Source organism: Octopus sinensis, linkage group LG25, assembly GCF_006345805.1.
Source record: "Octopus sinensis linkage group LG25, ASM634580v1, whole genome shotgun sequence".
NCBI lineage: Eukaryota > Metazoa > Mollusca > Cephalopoda > Octopoda > Octopodidae > Octopus > Octopus sinensis.
The window spans coordinates 19,558,799-19,575,178 of NC_043021.1; the positions used below are offsets into that span (position 1 = coordinate 19,558,799).

Sequence of the window (16,380 nt, forward strand, 5' to 3'; positions counted from 1 at the left end):
GTTTTAGCCTTCGAATGACGCCATCTCGCTGGCTAAGCGAGCGGCCAACAGAAGAAAGAGAGAAAGAGTGGTGAAAGAGTACAGCAGGGATCACCACCCCCTGCCAAAGCCTCGTGAAGCTTTTAGGTGTTTTCGCTCAATAAACACACACAACGCCCGGTCTGGTAATCGAAACCGCGATCCTGCGACCGCGAGTCCGCTGCCCTAACCACTGGGCCATTGCGCCTCCACTGCTGCTGCTCTTCCTACTTTTGTTGTTGTTGTTGTTATTTAACTGCAGGTCAATCCTGGTTTAGCACACCAAAAGCTTTCAATCTTAGATCATCCCATCTTTTTTCTTTTCTTTTTTGTTAAGGCATACTATATTTAGAACTGTGGAGGTGCAATGGCCTAGTGGTTAGGGCAGCGGACTCGCGGTCGCAGGATCGCGGTTTCGATTCCCACACCGGGCGTTGTGTGTGTTTATTGAGCGAAAACACCTAAAAGCTTCACGAGGCTTTGGCAGGGGGTGGTGATCCCTGCTGTGCTCTTTCACCACTCTTTCTCTCTTTCTTCTGTTGGCCGCTCGCTTAGCCAGCGAGATGGCGTCATTCGAAGGCTAAAACAATGCGAACGCATTGTGACCAGCGATGTGTAACAACATCTGATGGTCTGGTCGGTCACGTGATCACGTGATATTTACAACTATGTATTCCAGTTTCCCATTTTTTCCGTTCTTCACATCAGAAGCACTGGTCTTTGTTTTCTTTTTCTGGTATATATATGTGTGTGTTTGTGTGTGTGTATTTCATCGTGTGGAACTGTTAATCCCAACACAATTTTTTTCTCTCTCCATTTTTTTTTCTTCCCAATCCTTTATGTCGAAGAGCGTGGCCTCCAAAGGCCAGAGACTTTTCCATTCTTCCCGAGTATCAAACTAATACTCTTGCTTGTTATTCTCTCACATGTCTTTCGTTTTCTGTGAATTTGAAATATATGTGTGTGTGTGTGTGTGTGTGTGTATGTATGTATATGTGTGTGTATATATATATGTATGTGTGTGTATGTATATGTATGTATATATATATATCTATGTGTATGTATATATATGTGTATGTATATATATATGTGTATATATATATATATATATATATATATATATATGTACATGTATGTGTGTGTGTGTATATATATAGATATGTGTATATATGTGTATATATATATATATATATATGTATATATACATACATACATATATATACATATATATACATACATATACATATATATACATACATATGTATATATATGTATCTCCTCCTCCCTCTCATCAAATTTCTCAGTGAGGATATCCCTAAATCTTTGACCATGTGAAGGGTTCTTAAGCTTCCGAATTCTTCTTTTCCAGACTGTTCTGATTCTTGGCATCCTTCTGGCCTCAAGTCTAAAGTCACTAAAAACTCGTCTATGCTGGGAGCTACATTCTTCACCAGGGAGGGTCTTTGTATTTAAGAGCAACCATGCATCCTGCTGTCTGGTGAGAATGAAATCGGTCTACCTAGCAGAGTCACCTGATTGATAGGTTTATCTTACGACCGCGAGTTCGCTGCCCTAACCACTGAGCCTTTGTGCCTCCACTGCTGCTGCTGTTTCTAATTTTGTTGTTGTTAATTAACTGCAGGTCAATCCTGGTTTATCACACCAAAATCTTTCAATCTTAGATCATCCCATCTTGCAGATCAATAGGTTATTTGCATCAAAGAACTCCAGGAGCCTAGCTCTCTCTTCATTTCAGGAACCAATTCCATGGCTCCCATATACACCATGGAAGATACCAGGTTGCCGTCCGTCATGTCCATTAAAAAATCTCCAGCCACAAAGATGAGATCATTTTGAGGTAGCCTGCAGAAGGATATCATAAAAGTGGTCCTTCTGTTCATTTGGTAGGCCCGTTTGTCGGGTGTAGGCAGAGATAATTGTAGCTATACTATTCTGAAATACTAGCCTGGCAGAACCATTAGCGCGCCGGGTGAAATGCTTAGTGGTATTTTGTCTGCCGTTATGTTCTGAGTTCAAATTCCACCGAGGTCGACTTTGCCTTTCATCCTTTCGGGGTCGATAAATTAAGTACCAGTTACGCACTGGTGTTGATGTAATCGCCTTAATCCCTTTGTCTGTCCTTGTTTGTCCTCTCTGTGTTTAGCCCCTTGTGGGTAGTAAAGAAATAGAAATAGGTATTTCATCTGCTGTTGCGTTCTGAGTTCAAGTTCTGCCAATGTCGACTTTGCCTTTCATCCTTTCGGGGTCAATTAAATAAGTACCAGTTATGCACTGGGGTCGATGTAATCGACTTAATCCCTTTGTCTGTCTTTGTTTGTCCCCTCTATGTTTAGCCCCTTGTGGGCAATAAAGAAATAAGACTAGCCTGAGTTTAAGAACTCTGTCGCACACCCTGATATATAAATATATTCTTCTTTTAACTCTTTCTCCTTGACTAATTTTAAATCTTTAATCTTGCTTCTTTCCACAGTGTTTTCTCAGACAGATTGATCAACACGAAAGACTATGAGTCATTTATTGCTATCATTAGTGAAAAACTTGGAAATCTATTTGACCAAACCTTTCACAATATCTGCCCCAATAAACAGCCCCCAATCTTCGGTAAGCTGATTCAATCATTACAAGTTAACCTTTATTTGTATATAAGTTGGTCATTTTTGTGTCCTGTCCCCCTTCTACTAAATGTGAGTAACCATGCAGATCCTCTACAACAGGGGTTCTTAACCATTTTTTTTATCTATGGGCCCCTTCAATTACTATTTTATTCTGGTGTACTCCCATAGGAATTCGATTGTTTTTCATACATTAGTTTGTTTAGGTGGAACCATGTAAAATGTTACAGAAAGAAAAACCTTACTGTTTCTTACAATAAATGCATCTAAAGTAGGACTCTTTCAGGGACCCTTAAAGTACTATTGTGGATCACCAAATTATTATTTTGTTACATGGACCCCGAAAAATTTTATTTGGACCCTCAGGAGCCATATAGACTATGGTTGAGAACCACTACTCTGCAAGAACCTACTCTGTCCTCCAACGCACCTTATTCCCTAGCATAAAGCTGACCCCCACCTCTCTATCCCCAGGGTTCATACTATTGTGAACTGCATGGCACACTCAATATTAATGACTTGTAGGGACATTGTATTTCATTTTGCAACCATAATATACTACAAAGTGTATTAAATGTTTTTATGTCAATGCTATGTACTACTGTGTTAGCAGTGCTATTAAATTTATGTCAATGCTATGTACTACTGTGTTAGCAGTGCTATTAAATTTATGTCAATGCTATGTACTACTGTGTTAGCAGTGCTATTAAATTTATGTCAATGCTATGTACTACTGTGTTAGCAGTGCTATTAAATTTATGTCAATGCTATGTACTACTGTGTTAGCAGTGCTATTAAATTTATGTCAGTGCTATGTACTACTGTGTTAGCAGTGCTATTAAATTTATGTCAATGCTATGTACTACTGTGTTAGCAATGCTATTAAATTTATGTCAATGCTATGTACTACTATGTTAGCAATGCTATTAAATTTATGTCAATGCTATGTACTACTGTGTTAGCAATGCTATTAAATTACATACTAAATTTATCTCCACATATTTTCTCTAGAAATTATAACCAGCACTGGCTATAGTGCTAGCTATAATTTCTATACAAAATCTGTAGAGAGAACCTTAACAAGCAACCTCAAAAATGTTGGTAGCACAAAAAAAATGCCCAATACATGCTTTTAAGTGGTTGGCCTTGGAGAGGGCATCCAGCTATAGAAACCATACCAAAGCAGACATTGGAGCACAATGAAATCCTTGGACCCATCAGATTCCTGTCAAACTGTCCAACCCATGCCAGTATGAGAAAAAGGGATGTTAAATGATTATGATTATAATGATGTATCTGTGAAATATATTTCCTGTGGTGATATTTGGTGAGGTAGAATTGAGATATTATACAAGGGGGTGCTGAAAAATTGTTGGTTTTAAGGGTATTGTGAAAGGCCTTGTTGGAGGCCCTTTTACAGGGCTTAGGAAAACTGAAGGACCTCTGCAATAAGTGTTTGAATCTGTGAGGGGAATATGTTGAATAAAATCATAAATAACTGATCCTCCTGTATTTTCTTTTACTAAAAGCCAGGAACTTTCCAGAAGCTTCACCCACCCATACATACATATGATAGGGTGCTGAAAAGTTCCTGGTTTTATAAGGGTATTGCAAAAGACCTGATTGGAGGCCCAACCTTCTGAGTTCTTTTACAGGGCTTAGAAAAACTACAGGACTGCTGCAATATGTACGTAAATCTGAGAGGGGAAATATGATGAATAAGATCATAATTAACTGATCCTCCTCTATTTTCTTTTACCCAAAGCCAAGAAATTTTCAGCACCACCTTGTAGTTTATTTTTGACAGAGATAAACTGCATATGTTCTGTGTCTCAGTAATAGTGAAAGCACATGACTTTGTGGTTAGGGTGTTCAGTTCACAATTGTAAGGTGATGAGTTCGATTCCCAGCCATGCGTTTTGTCTTTAAGCAAGACACTTTATTTCACGTTGCTTCAAAGGGCCAGCCTTGTCACACTCTGTGTCATGCTGAATCTCCCTGAGAAACTACATTAGGGGAACAGATGTCTGTGGAGTGCTCGGCCACTTGCACATTAATTTCGTGAACAGGATGTTCACACAGAATCATTGCATCCTTTCTTTTCCATTCTCCCTCTGTTGTTTCCTTGGAAGGGGTTCTTTCCTTGGTGTTAGGAAGGACATCCAGCTGTAGAAATCAAGCCTCAGTCAAAATCGTCCAACTCATGCTAGCATGGGAAGCGGACGTTAAACGATGATGATGATGATGAATTAACTGTTCTCATTGGTTGTTCTTCAGGTGACTACCTAAATGCAGACCTGGTCTACGAAGACATCCAGGACATGTCATCTTTAAAGAAACAAATGCAAGAATTGTTGTTTGAATATAACCACACGCCCGGCGTCGTACCTATGGACCTGGTATTGTTCCGAGACGCTATTGAACACGGTCAGTGATTATTTTGCCATTCCAAGGACCAGTTCGTCCATGCTGGTCATGGCAAATTAAATGTTTCTGTTTCTTCGTTAGCAATAAGTGTCAATTTATTATGACTTCTCTCTCTCTCTCTCTGTCTTTCTCTATCTATCTTGTTCTCTCTCTCTCTATTTATCTATCTTGTTCTCTCTCATTCTCTCTCTCCCTCTCTCTCTCTCTATCTATCTATTTCGTTCTCTCTCTCCTCTCTCTCTTTTGTTCTCTCTCTCTATCTATCTATTTATCTCGTTCTCTCTCTCTCGTTTTCTCTCTCTCTTCTATCTATCTATCTCGTTCTCTCCCTCCTCTCTCGCTCTCTCATTCTCTCTCTCTATCTGTCTCTCTCTCTCTTTCTCTCTCTCTCTCTGTCTTTATCTATCTATCTTGTTCTCTCTCTATTTATCTATCTTGTTCTCTCTCCCTCTTTCTCTCTCTCTCTATCATTCTATCTATCTATCTCGTTCTCTCCCTCCTCTCTCTCTCTCTCTCTCATTCTCTCTCTCCCTATCTATCTTGTTCTCTCTCGTTCTCTCTCTCCTTCTTTCTCTCTATCTCTCTCTCTCTATCATTCTATCTATCTATCTCGTTCTCTCTATCTCGTTCTCTCCCTCCTCTCTCTCTCTCTCATTCTCTCTCTCTCTCTATCTGTCTATCTATCTCTCGTTCTCCCCCCCCCCCATAGTATTGTCTGGTGAATATTCTTGTGCAAATATATATTCTGTGTTAATGTTATGTCAATGATAAATATTTTCTTTGTCTTTGGAACTTCACACAGACTGTTGTTCTTCCATCCATCTGTCAACCAGACCAGAATATTTCTACCATCACAGATCTGTAAATTTTTTTCCATTTTGTCCAGTTTGTTACATATTGGCTCCTATTTCCTAAATCTCATTCGAAACAGTGTCAAAGATTGTGAGGGTGATTCGACAGCCTCGTGGAAATATGCTTCTGGTCGGCATTGGAGGAAGTGGACGGCAGAGCCTCACTCGATTGGCCAGCAGTATTTGTGAATACACTCTTTTCTCAATTGAGGTCACGAAACATTATCGGAAATCAGAATTCAGAGAAGGTAAGTGCAAAGAAGCAAGCGCAGCATTCGATGGTACTGGAAGTTTTCTTGCAACGAAACCCGGCATATATAGGCGTAGGAGTGGCTGGGTGGTAAGTAGCTTGCTTACGAACCACATAGTTCCGGGTTCAGTCCCACTGCGTGGCACCTTGGGCAAGTGTCTTCTACTATAGCCTCGGGCCGACCAAAGCCTTGTGAGTGGATTTGGTAGACGAAAACTGAAAGAAGCCCGTCATATATATATATATATATATATATATGTATGTATGTATGTATGTATGTGTGTGTATATGTTTGTGTGTCTGTGTTTGTCCCCCCAACATCGCTTGACAACCGATACTGGTGTGTTTACTTCCCTGTAACTTAGCGATTCGGCAAAAGAGACGGATAGAATAAGTACTCGGCTTAGGAAGAATAAGTCCTGGGGTCAATTTGCTTGACTAAAGTGGTGGTGGAGTTAATGATAATGGTAGTAGTAATAATAGTAGTAGTGGTAGTAGTAGCAGTAGTGGTGTGGCAGTAATGGTAGTAGTGGTGGTGGTAGTGATAGCAGTAGTAATGACAGTAGTGGTAGTGGTGGTATAGTGGCTTACTTGAAAATTTCAATAAGATGATCCACAGCTTTCATTATTCTAATAAGTGACTCGTCGTCGTGGGAACCCATTAATTTCTATAATAATAATTAATATCAAAAGCAAAATCAAAATCAAATTTGATGAGTGGCATCCATGCTAGCGGGTTGCAATGAGCACCATACGAGTGTGATCATTAACAGAGCAGCTAACCGGCTTCCATGCCAGTGGCACTTAAAGGACACCATTCGAGCGTGATCGTTATCTGCATCACTTTACTGGCACTTGTGCCCATGCTAGTAGGGTGCCAAGAGCACCATCTGAGCGTGATCGTTGCCAGAGCAGCCAACTGGCTTCCGTGCCAGTGGCACGTAAAAGGGCACCATTCGAGTGTGATCGTTACCAAAGTCGCCTTACTGGCACCTGTGCTGGTGGCATGTGTAAAAGGATTCGAGCGAGGTTGTTGCTAGTACCGCCTGACTGGCCCCTATGCTGGTGGCACGTAAAAAGCACCCACTACACTCTTGGAGTGGTTGGCGTTAGGAAGGGCATCCAGCTGTAGAAACTCTACCAAATCAAGATTGGAGCCTGGTGCAGCCATCTGGTTCGCCAGTCCTCAGTCAAAATCATCCAACCCATGCTAGCATGGAAAGCGGACATTAAACGATGATGATGATGCTGATGATGATTACCCCTGATTTCAATAATAAAACGGTAGCTTTTCTCTCGTTGCAGATATCAAAAGATTGTATGCAATAGTTGGGGTCGAGGGAAAACCAACCGTTTTCTTATTTAACGACACCCAAGTGGCAGAAGAGAGTTTTTTGGAAGACATCAATAACGTGTTGAGCAGCGGCGAAGTGCCAAACTTGTACAAGCCAGAAGAATTTGAAGAGGTAAGGCACTGTTTTCTGATGAGACTTCTTGTAACCATAGATTGATTGCTTGCTAAGTTTGTCTCTACAGATTTACTATAGAAATTACGGCCAGCACTCTATTTAGTGGCTATTTAAGAATTGATATCCGTGCCGGTGGCACATAAAAAGCACCATCCGAACGTCCAATGCCATCGCCGCCTCAACTGGCTTCCGTGCCGGTGGCACGTAAAAAGCACCATCCGAACGTGGCCGATGCCAGCGCCGCCTTGACTGGCTTCTGTGCCGGTGGCACGTAAATGCACCAATCCGATCATGGCCGTTGCCAGCCTCACCTGGCACGTAAAAAGCACCCACTACATTCACGGAGTGGTTGGTGTTAGGAAAGGCATCCAGCTGTAGAAACACTGCCAGATCAGACTGGGGCCTGGTGCAACCTTCTGGCTTCCCAGATCTTGGTCGAACCGTCCAACCCATGCTAGCATGGAAAATGGACGTTAAACGATGATAATGATGATGATGATGATGATGGTTAATGAGTTGGATGGGTACTGATGAAGGAGCAAGAACTCCTGGAGTATGGCATACACACCCATAAACCCATTTTTCATCTTTGATCTCATTGCTTGTTTTCATCTGGCATTACAGATACGAAACATCATCACCGTTATCGTTTAACATCTGCTTTCCATGCTGGCATGGGTTAGACGGTTTGACTAGAACTGGTAAACTGGAGAGCAGTACCATGTTTCAGTCTGATTTGGCATAGTTTCTATGGTTGGATGCCCTTCCTAACACCATCGTAACAGAATCAGTGTTGGCTATAATTTCTATAGAAAATCTGTAGAGAAGACCTTAACATGTGATTTAGTAGCACTGCTAACACAGTAGTACACGGTATTGACTAATAAAAACCAACGCTGGTGTGTTTACATCCCCGAAACTTAGCGATTTGGCAAAAGAGACTGATAGAATAAGTACTAGGCTTACATAGAATAAGTCCTGTGGTCGATTTGCTCAACTAAAGGCGGTGCTCCAGCATGGCCACAGCCAAATGACTGAAACAAGTAAAAGAGTGAATTGATGATGGTGAACCACTAACATAGCTAGAGTATGTGCCCTTCCATTTGCCACCCCCAGACCCCACAAAAAGCATATATTACCTACAGCAATAGCCTACAACAGGATGGAAAGGGCTGCCCAGGGCTGACCACCCCTACACTGGCCCACAGGTAGTGCAGTGAACTTTCCCTGCAGTGAATTGATGACAGTGAACTTACCAGACATGCCCTTGAAACTCCCAAAATTGGCCCCCTTCACTACTGGATGCAGTTCTAGGACTATAACAGATGAGCTTATGTAATTTGTGTCAAATGTGTAAAATAAAAAATGATTCGAAAAAAAAACATAAATATCTGTCCATTTTTTTTTTTGATACTTTGTGTTGGTTCTGTTTGCTTGTGTAGGTGAAGAATGCTCTGTCAGATTTAGCCAAAAAAGAAGGCTTAGAAGATACCCCTCAGAGTATTTTTGCTTTCCTCATTGACCGAGTACGTACCAACCTCCATGTGGTGATGTGTATGAGTCCTGTAGGAGAACCATTCCGGTAAGGATTCTTCAAGAGAACATTTTCTTTTCTTTATTTTTATGTTCACTTGGAAGTTCAATGTCTTGTTATATTTTGTATACATGAGTGATTCTCAACCAAAGTTCCTATGACCCTTGAGGGTCTGTATAAGATTTTGTTCTTAAAACTTCATCATCATCATCGTTTAACCATCCCTGCTCCCTTGGAGATTCCAGTTTATTCTCAGTTAACTTTTCAGAGTTACATCCAGTTCTATATTGTTCATAGATTCTTTGAGATGTGGAATTAGAAGATGGGAAGAACTGGTTGATGGTATTGAAAATTTTTAAGTATTAATGGTTCGGCAGTTTTCCATGCTAGCATGGGTTGGATGGTTCGACCGGGGTCTGGGAAGCCAGGAGGCTGCACCAGGCTCCAGTCTGATCTGGCAGTGTTTCTACAGCTGGATGCCCTTCCTAATGCCAACCACTCCGTGAGTGTAGTGGGTGCTTTTTACGTGCCACCAGCACAGGTGCCAGGGGAGGCTGGCAGTGGCCATGATCGGTTGGTGCTTTTCACGTGCCACCGGCACAAGTGCCAGGCGAGGCTGGCAACGGCCACGATCGGTTGGTGCTTTTTGTGCAATAAATTGGTTGTACTTCTGCAATCCACTTTATATTTTAATGATTTTTTTATACAATTCGTCATCATCATCATCATTTAACATCTGTTCTCCATGCTGGCATGGGTTAGAAGGTTTGACAGGGACTGGCAAGCCAGAAGATTGCACCACACTTCCTTGTCTATTTTGGCACTGATTACTCATTGCTGATCCTGTTTAATACTCGTTATTTAATACTAATTGCTGAGCCAGTGCAATACTGCTTGTTGATTACTCATTGCTGAGCCACTTCAGTACTCATCATTGAATGCTCATTGCTGGTTCAATGTAATACTAAACATTGATTACTCATTGCTGAACCTCTCCAATGCTCATTAATTAACACTCATTGCTGAGCCAGCACAATACTCATTGCTGAGCCACTGTAATATTCATCATTGAATGCTCATTGCTGAGCCATTGTAATATTCATCATTGAATGCTCATTGCTGAGCCACTAATATTCATCATTGAATGCTCATTGCTGAGCCACTGTAATATTCATCATTGAATGCTCATTGCTGAGCCACTGTAATATCCATCATTGAATACTCATTGCTGAGCCACTAATATTCATCATTGAATGCTCATTGCTGAGCCACTGTAATATCCATCATTGAATGCTCATTGCTGAGCCACTAATATTCATCATTGAATGCTCATTGCTGAGCCACTGTAATATCCATCATTGAATGCTCATTGCTGAGCCACTGTTATATTCATCATTGAATGCTCATTGCTGAGCCACTGTGATGCTTATTGCTGAACCACTACAATACTTAACATTCAATACTCATTGCTGAGCCGGTGCAATACTCATTTAGTAATCACTGCTGTGCCTCTATAATACACATCGTTGAATACTCATTACTGACCGACTGTAATACTTTTATTGAATACTCTTCGGTGATACTCATCCTTGAATAGTCACTGCCGAACCATTAATACTTAGAAATTTTCAATGCCATCAACCAGTTCTTCCCATCTCCTAATTCCACATCTCAAAGAATCTATTAACAATGGCACCTTGGGCAAGTGTCTTCTACTATAACCTCGGGCCGACCAAAGCCTTATGAGTGGATTTGGTAGACGGAAACTGAAAGAAGCCCGTCGTATATATGTATGTGCGTGTTTGTCCCCCCAACATCGCTTGACAACCGATGCTGGTGTGTTTACGTCCCCGTAACTTAGCGGTTCGGCAAAAAAAAAAGAGACCGATGAAATAAGTACTAGGCTTACAAAGAATAAGTCCTGGGGTCGATTTGATCGACTAAAGGCTGTGCTCCAGCATGGCCACAGTCACATGACTGAAACAAGTAAAAGAGTAATATAGAACTGGATGTAACTCTGAAAAGTTAACTGGGAATAAACTGGAATCTCCAAGGGAGCAGGGATGGTTCTTGGAAGGTACAAATGTTCTAAAAGAAAGAAGAAGCGTGACAGGGAAGATGGAATAGTCCAACAATCCAGTGACCGTGGGAAAATAGTTTGATGTTGAAGTTTCAAAATCCTACCCACACTGATTTGAGTGAACAAATATGTTTCATCTCTTTTATTTGCAGGAATCGCATTCGAATGTACCCAGCTTTTGTCAATTGTACAACGATTGATTGGTTTAGCCACTGGCCCCAAGAAGCCCTTTTGGAAGTTGCTGACAAATACCTCGTTGATATGAAAACTGAAAATGAAGAAGAGGTTGGTGTTACATTTATTTACTCAGTGACTGAGTTAACTAGTAGCATTTAGTGTTAACCTTGTGCTGTGTGGTAAGTAGCTTGCTTACCAACCACTTGGTTCCGGGTTCAGTCCCACTGCGTGGCATCTTGGGCAAGTGTCTTCTGCTATAGCACCGGGCCGACCAATACCTTGTGAGTGGATTTGGTAGACGGAAACTGAAAGAAGCCCATCATATATTTGTATATGTATGTATGTCTGTGTATATGTTTGTGTGTCTGTGTTTGTCCCCCCAACATTGCTTCACAACCGATGCTGGTGAGTTTACATCCTCGTAACTTAGCAGTTCGGCAAAAGTGATTAATAGAATAAGTACAAGGTTTACAAAGAATAAGTCCTGGGGTCAATTTGCTCGACTAAAAGGTGGTGCTCCAGCATGGCCACAGTCAAATGACTGAAACAAGTAAAAGAGTAAAGAGTAATTTCTTCATTATTTTGACAATTAATTTAGACAAAGGCAATATATTTTAGCAGAAATATGGTAACGAAAGGGTTAATAACGACAAAGTTATTTCACTTTCGCTAAATTCTTCATTATTTTCAAAACTAATTAAAGCAAAGGTTGTGTATTTCAACAGAAATTTGGTAACGAAAATGTTAAAGGATCTATAACAGGATCTAGATTCGGTATCACTGGAGGGGTGTCCGATCTGATCTCGTCACATTCAAGTCAGGCGATCTACGAACACAGCAAAAATGTTGTTTATTTCTCGTCGTAATGTAGAACTGGTGCACGTGTTCTCTGGAGGGAAACCGACAGCCGAATCTGTAGTACTGGTACTTGTTTGTTGGTCGAAATGATTCGTTGTGGTTCGCTGCTTGGTTGGTATGAAGTCCTCAGAGAGACTGCTAGTACACGTCCGTCCACGAGTGCTGCTAGGGCCAGAAAGAATGAATGAGCGAACCGCGTTTTAGGGGTCAGTTTCCCGCACGTGCGCATGGGGAAGACTTCCGGTGGCCAACCGGAAGCAATCCCATTCTGCGCATGTGCGCTGAACCTTACACAGCAGCATCACTACAGATCCAATCTTCTCTTTCTACAGGAAAAACTGAAGCACAACATTGCCAAGATGTTCTCTCTGATACATAAATCGGTCTTTGACTATTCTGCTCGAATGACAGCTGAGCTAAAGAGACACAACTACGTGACACCAACTAATTACTTGGAGCTTGTTTCAGGTTATAAACTGTACGTATTCTTCAAAAACATTTAACTGTTTCTTTACTGTTCTGTGTAAAACTCTTGGTACAAGACCAACATTTACTTGAGATGGGTAATAATAATAATAATAATAATCATCATCATCATCATCATTTAGAGTCCGTTTTCCATGCTAGCATGGGTTGGACGGTTCAACTGGGGTCTGTGAAGCCAGAAGGCTGCATCAGGCCCAGTCTGATCTGGCAGTGTTTCTACGGCTGGATGCCCTTCCTAACGCCAACCACTCCGCGAGTGTAGTGGGTGCATTTTACATGTCACCGGCACAGAGGCCAGTCGGGGCGGCGCTGGCAACGGCCACGATCGGATGGTTCGCTTACTTAATAATAATAATAATAATAATAATAATAATAAATGCCCTGATGCAGTACCAGGCAGTGAGTCTCGTGGCTTCTGATCTTAAATGATTGGAAGTGTTATCATGTACATTGTTTTGTCTTGGTATAAAAGATGGGCTACAGCAAATATTCTGCTCAATACCACAGATTTGCTTGTCAGTTGTTTGACCATAACCAGTTGAGCATGTCCCTTAGTAGCAGAAGATATGTGCATCTCTGATCACGAGCAGAAGTAGTGGGGGAGCATCATAGCCGTGTGTTGAGAGGGATTCTTTGGGGTTTGGATAATTCTCCTCTGGAAACATGGGTGTTTCGTTCAACATCCTTAAACAACCCTTATTCAGGGACCTTTTGAGCAGGATGGGCTACTCGACCTGAAGAAAATTCTAACTGGGCCCCACCTGCAAGATCATGTGCTGTTTATCTTGATATGAGATCACCATGTCGCGCACATATGGTTGTGATGCATGTGCCTGGTGTACCCTTATCAGACGGGTAGTCATGATGGGTATACTGGGCTTTGTATATTTTACCCCAGTGTCACTTTGATGGCATGCACTGCTCTCTCACTCAATAATAATAATAATAATAATAGCAAAAAAAAAGGAAGGGTGCCATTGTCATCGAGTGGAGGATATTTCAACATCTCGTGTATCTTCCATAGGTTCAAAAAATAAACGTGTCAATCTACTTCATTTTGGTTAATATTTATAGGATTGAGGTAACTCCTTCAGAGTTCTTTTTTTTTTTACTTCTATATTTTCTGAAGGAGTTACCTCAGTCCTATAAATATTAACCAAAATGAAGTGCAGGAGTGGTTGTGTGGTAAGTAGCTTGTTTACCAACCACATGGTTCCGGGTTCAGTCCCACTGCGTGGCATCTTGGGCAAGTGTCTTCTACTATAGCCTCGGGCCGACCAAAGCCTTGTGAGTGGATTTGGTAGACGGAAACTGAAAGAAGCCCGTCGTATATATGTATATATATATATATATATATATATATATATATATATATATATATATATATATATATGTGTGTGTGTTTGTGTGTCTGTGTTTGTCCCCCTAGCATTGCTTGACAACCGATGCTGGTGTGTTTACGTCCCCGTCACTTAGCGGTTCGGCAAAAGAGACCGATAGAATAAGTACTGGGCTTACAAAAGAATAAGTCCCGGGATCGAGTTGCTCGATTAAAGGTGGTGCTCCAGCATGGCCGCAGTCAAATGACTGAAACAAGTAAAAGAGAGAGTAAAGAGAGAGATTGACACGTTTATTTTTTGAACCTATGGAAGATACACGAGATGTTAAAATATCGTTCACTTGATGACAATGACACTCTTCCTTTTTTTGTTTTGCTTCTATATCTTCTGGAGGAGTTAGCTCAATTCTATAAATATTAATAATGATAATTATAATTATAATTGTTTCTACTAGAAAGTGGTTGGTTTTAGAAAGGGCATCCAGCCATAGAAATTACGCTGCAACAGACAATTGGAGTCTGGCCAGCTCCTGTCAAACCATCCAACCCATGCCAGCATGGAAAACAGATGTTAAAAGACGATGGTGATGATGTTTGTATGTTATGCGTTGTTCTTCATAAGCTGTTTTCATTGAAAAAAATAATGAAATTTTGTGGATCCAGTATCTTTAAATCTTGATGTGATGGCAATGAATGAATTCCATTTTCAGGTTCTGTGTAACAAAAAAAAACTTTTTTTTTGTTGACCTGTGTACACAGAGATATACGCATGCACACACACACACACACACACACTCACACACACTCACACTGGCACATAGACTCACATGTAAACATACACAAACATACACACACACTTAGTCACACGCACGCACACACATACAGACGTGTACACACTCATGCATGGACACATACAGACACGTCCACACAAGAACATTCATAGACATAGTCTCTCTCTCTCTCTCTCTCACTCACACACACACACACACACACACAAACGCAATACACACACATACAGAAGTTCACACAAAAACATCCACTGACATAGTCTCTCTCTCTCTCACTCACACACATATACACACACACATGTTCACAGAGAAACATAGGAGTGGCTGTGTGGTAAGTAGCTTGTTTACCAACCACATAGTTCCGGGTTCAGTCCCACTGCGTGGCATCTTGGGCAAGTGTCTTCTGCTATAGCCTCGGGCCGACCAAAGCCTTGTGAGTGGATTTGGTAGACGGAAACTGAAAGAAGCCCGTCGTATATATGTATATATATATATGCGTTTGTTTGTCTGTGTTTGTCCCCCTAGCATTGCTTGACAACCGATGCTGGTTACTTAGCGGTTCGGCAAAAGAGACCGATAGAATAAGTACTGGGCTTACAAAAGAATAAGTCCCGGGTTCGAGTTGCTCGATTAAAGGCGGTGCTCCAGCATGGCCGCAGTCAAATGACTGAAACAAGTAAAAGAGAGAAAAAAGAAATAGACAGCCTCTCACACCCAATTTTTTTGTTAAAGTTAGTTTTTGTTGTTAATTCTTGTAGGTTGTTGCTTGAAAAGAAGAAAGAACTCGGTGATGCCGCCAGCAAACTTAAAAATGGTCTCAGCAAAATTGATGAGACCCGAGAGAAGGTGCAGAAAATGTCTGTGGAATTGGATGAGGACAAAATAAAAGTGGCCCAGGTGCAGCAGCAATGCGATGAATATTTGTCAGTGCTGTTCCAGCAGAAGAAAGAAGCTGACGACCAGCAGAAGGTGAAGTTTTTGAAGTTGTTTAGTGCTAATGCTAATTTAATGGGGTTTTGGGTTTTTTTGGCAAGTGGTGGTGGCAGTGACAATAGAGATGGTGGCTGTGGTGTTGGTGGTGGTGTTAGTGGCGGTGAGCCTGAGGTGGTGGTAGTTGTGGTGCTTATTTAAGGCGGCGAGCTGGCAGAATCGTTAGCACACCGGGCGAAGTGCTTAGCGGTATTTCGTCTGCCGTTACGTTCTGAGTTCTAATTCCACCAAGGTCGACTTTGCCTTTCATCCTTTCGGGGTCGATAAATTAAGTACCAGTTACGCACTGGGGTCGGTCTAATCGACTTAATCTGTTTGTCTGTCCTTGTTTGTCCCCTCTATGTTTAGCCCCTTGTGGGTAGTAAAGAAATAGGTGGTAGTTTTGGTTGTGGCAGTGACGACAACGATATGTTGTTTGGAAAGTGAGAACTTCTCTAGGGTGGATGAATCACTAGTTTCTTCTGACTTGGGACTTTATAA

The 16,380-nt window shown here is 41.4% G+C and overlaps 1 protein-coding gene across 1 annotated transcript in view; it reads left to right on the forward strand.

The window, feature by feature from the left end:
* Positions 1-16,380, forward strand: part of LOC115224528 (dynein heavy chain 2, axonemal-like) — a 211,781-nt gene that overhangs the window by 133,802 nt on the left and 61,599 nt on the right. Inside the window, exons 52-59 of the mRNA XM_036513449.1 lie at positions 2,510-2,640; positions 4,929-5,078; positions 6,010-6,177; positions 7,485-7,645; positions 9,091-9,230; positions 11,415-11,547; positions 12,630-12,775; positions 15,669-15,879. Of these exons, the coding sequence (XP_036369342.1) occupies positions 2,510-2,640; positions 4,929-5,078; positions 6,010-6,177; positions 7,485-7,645; positions 9,091-9,230; positions 11,415-11,547; positions 12,630-12,775; positions 15,669-15,879 (1,240 nt within the window). The remainder of the gene's footprint in view (positions 1-2,509; positions 2,641-4,928; positions 5,079-6,009; positions 6,178-7,484; positions 7,646-9,090; positions 9,231-11,414; positions 11,548-12,629; positions 12,776-15,668; positions 15,880-16,380) is intronic.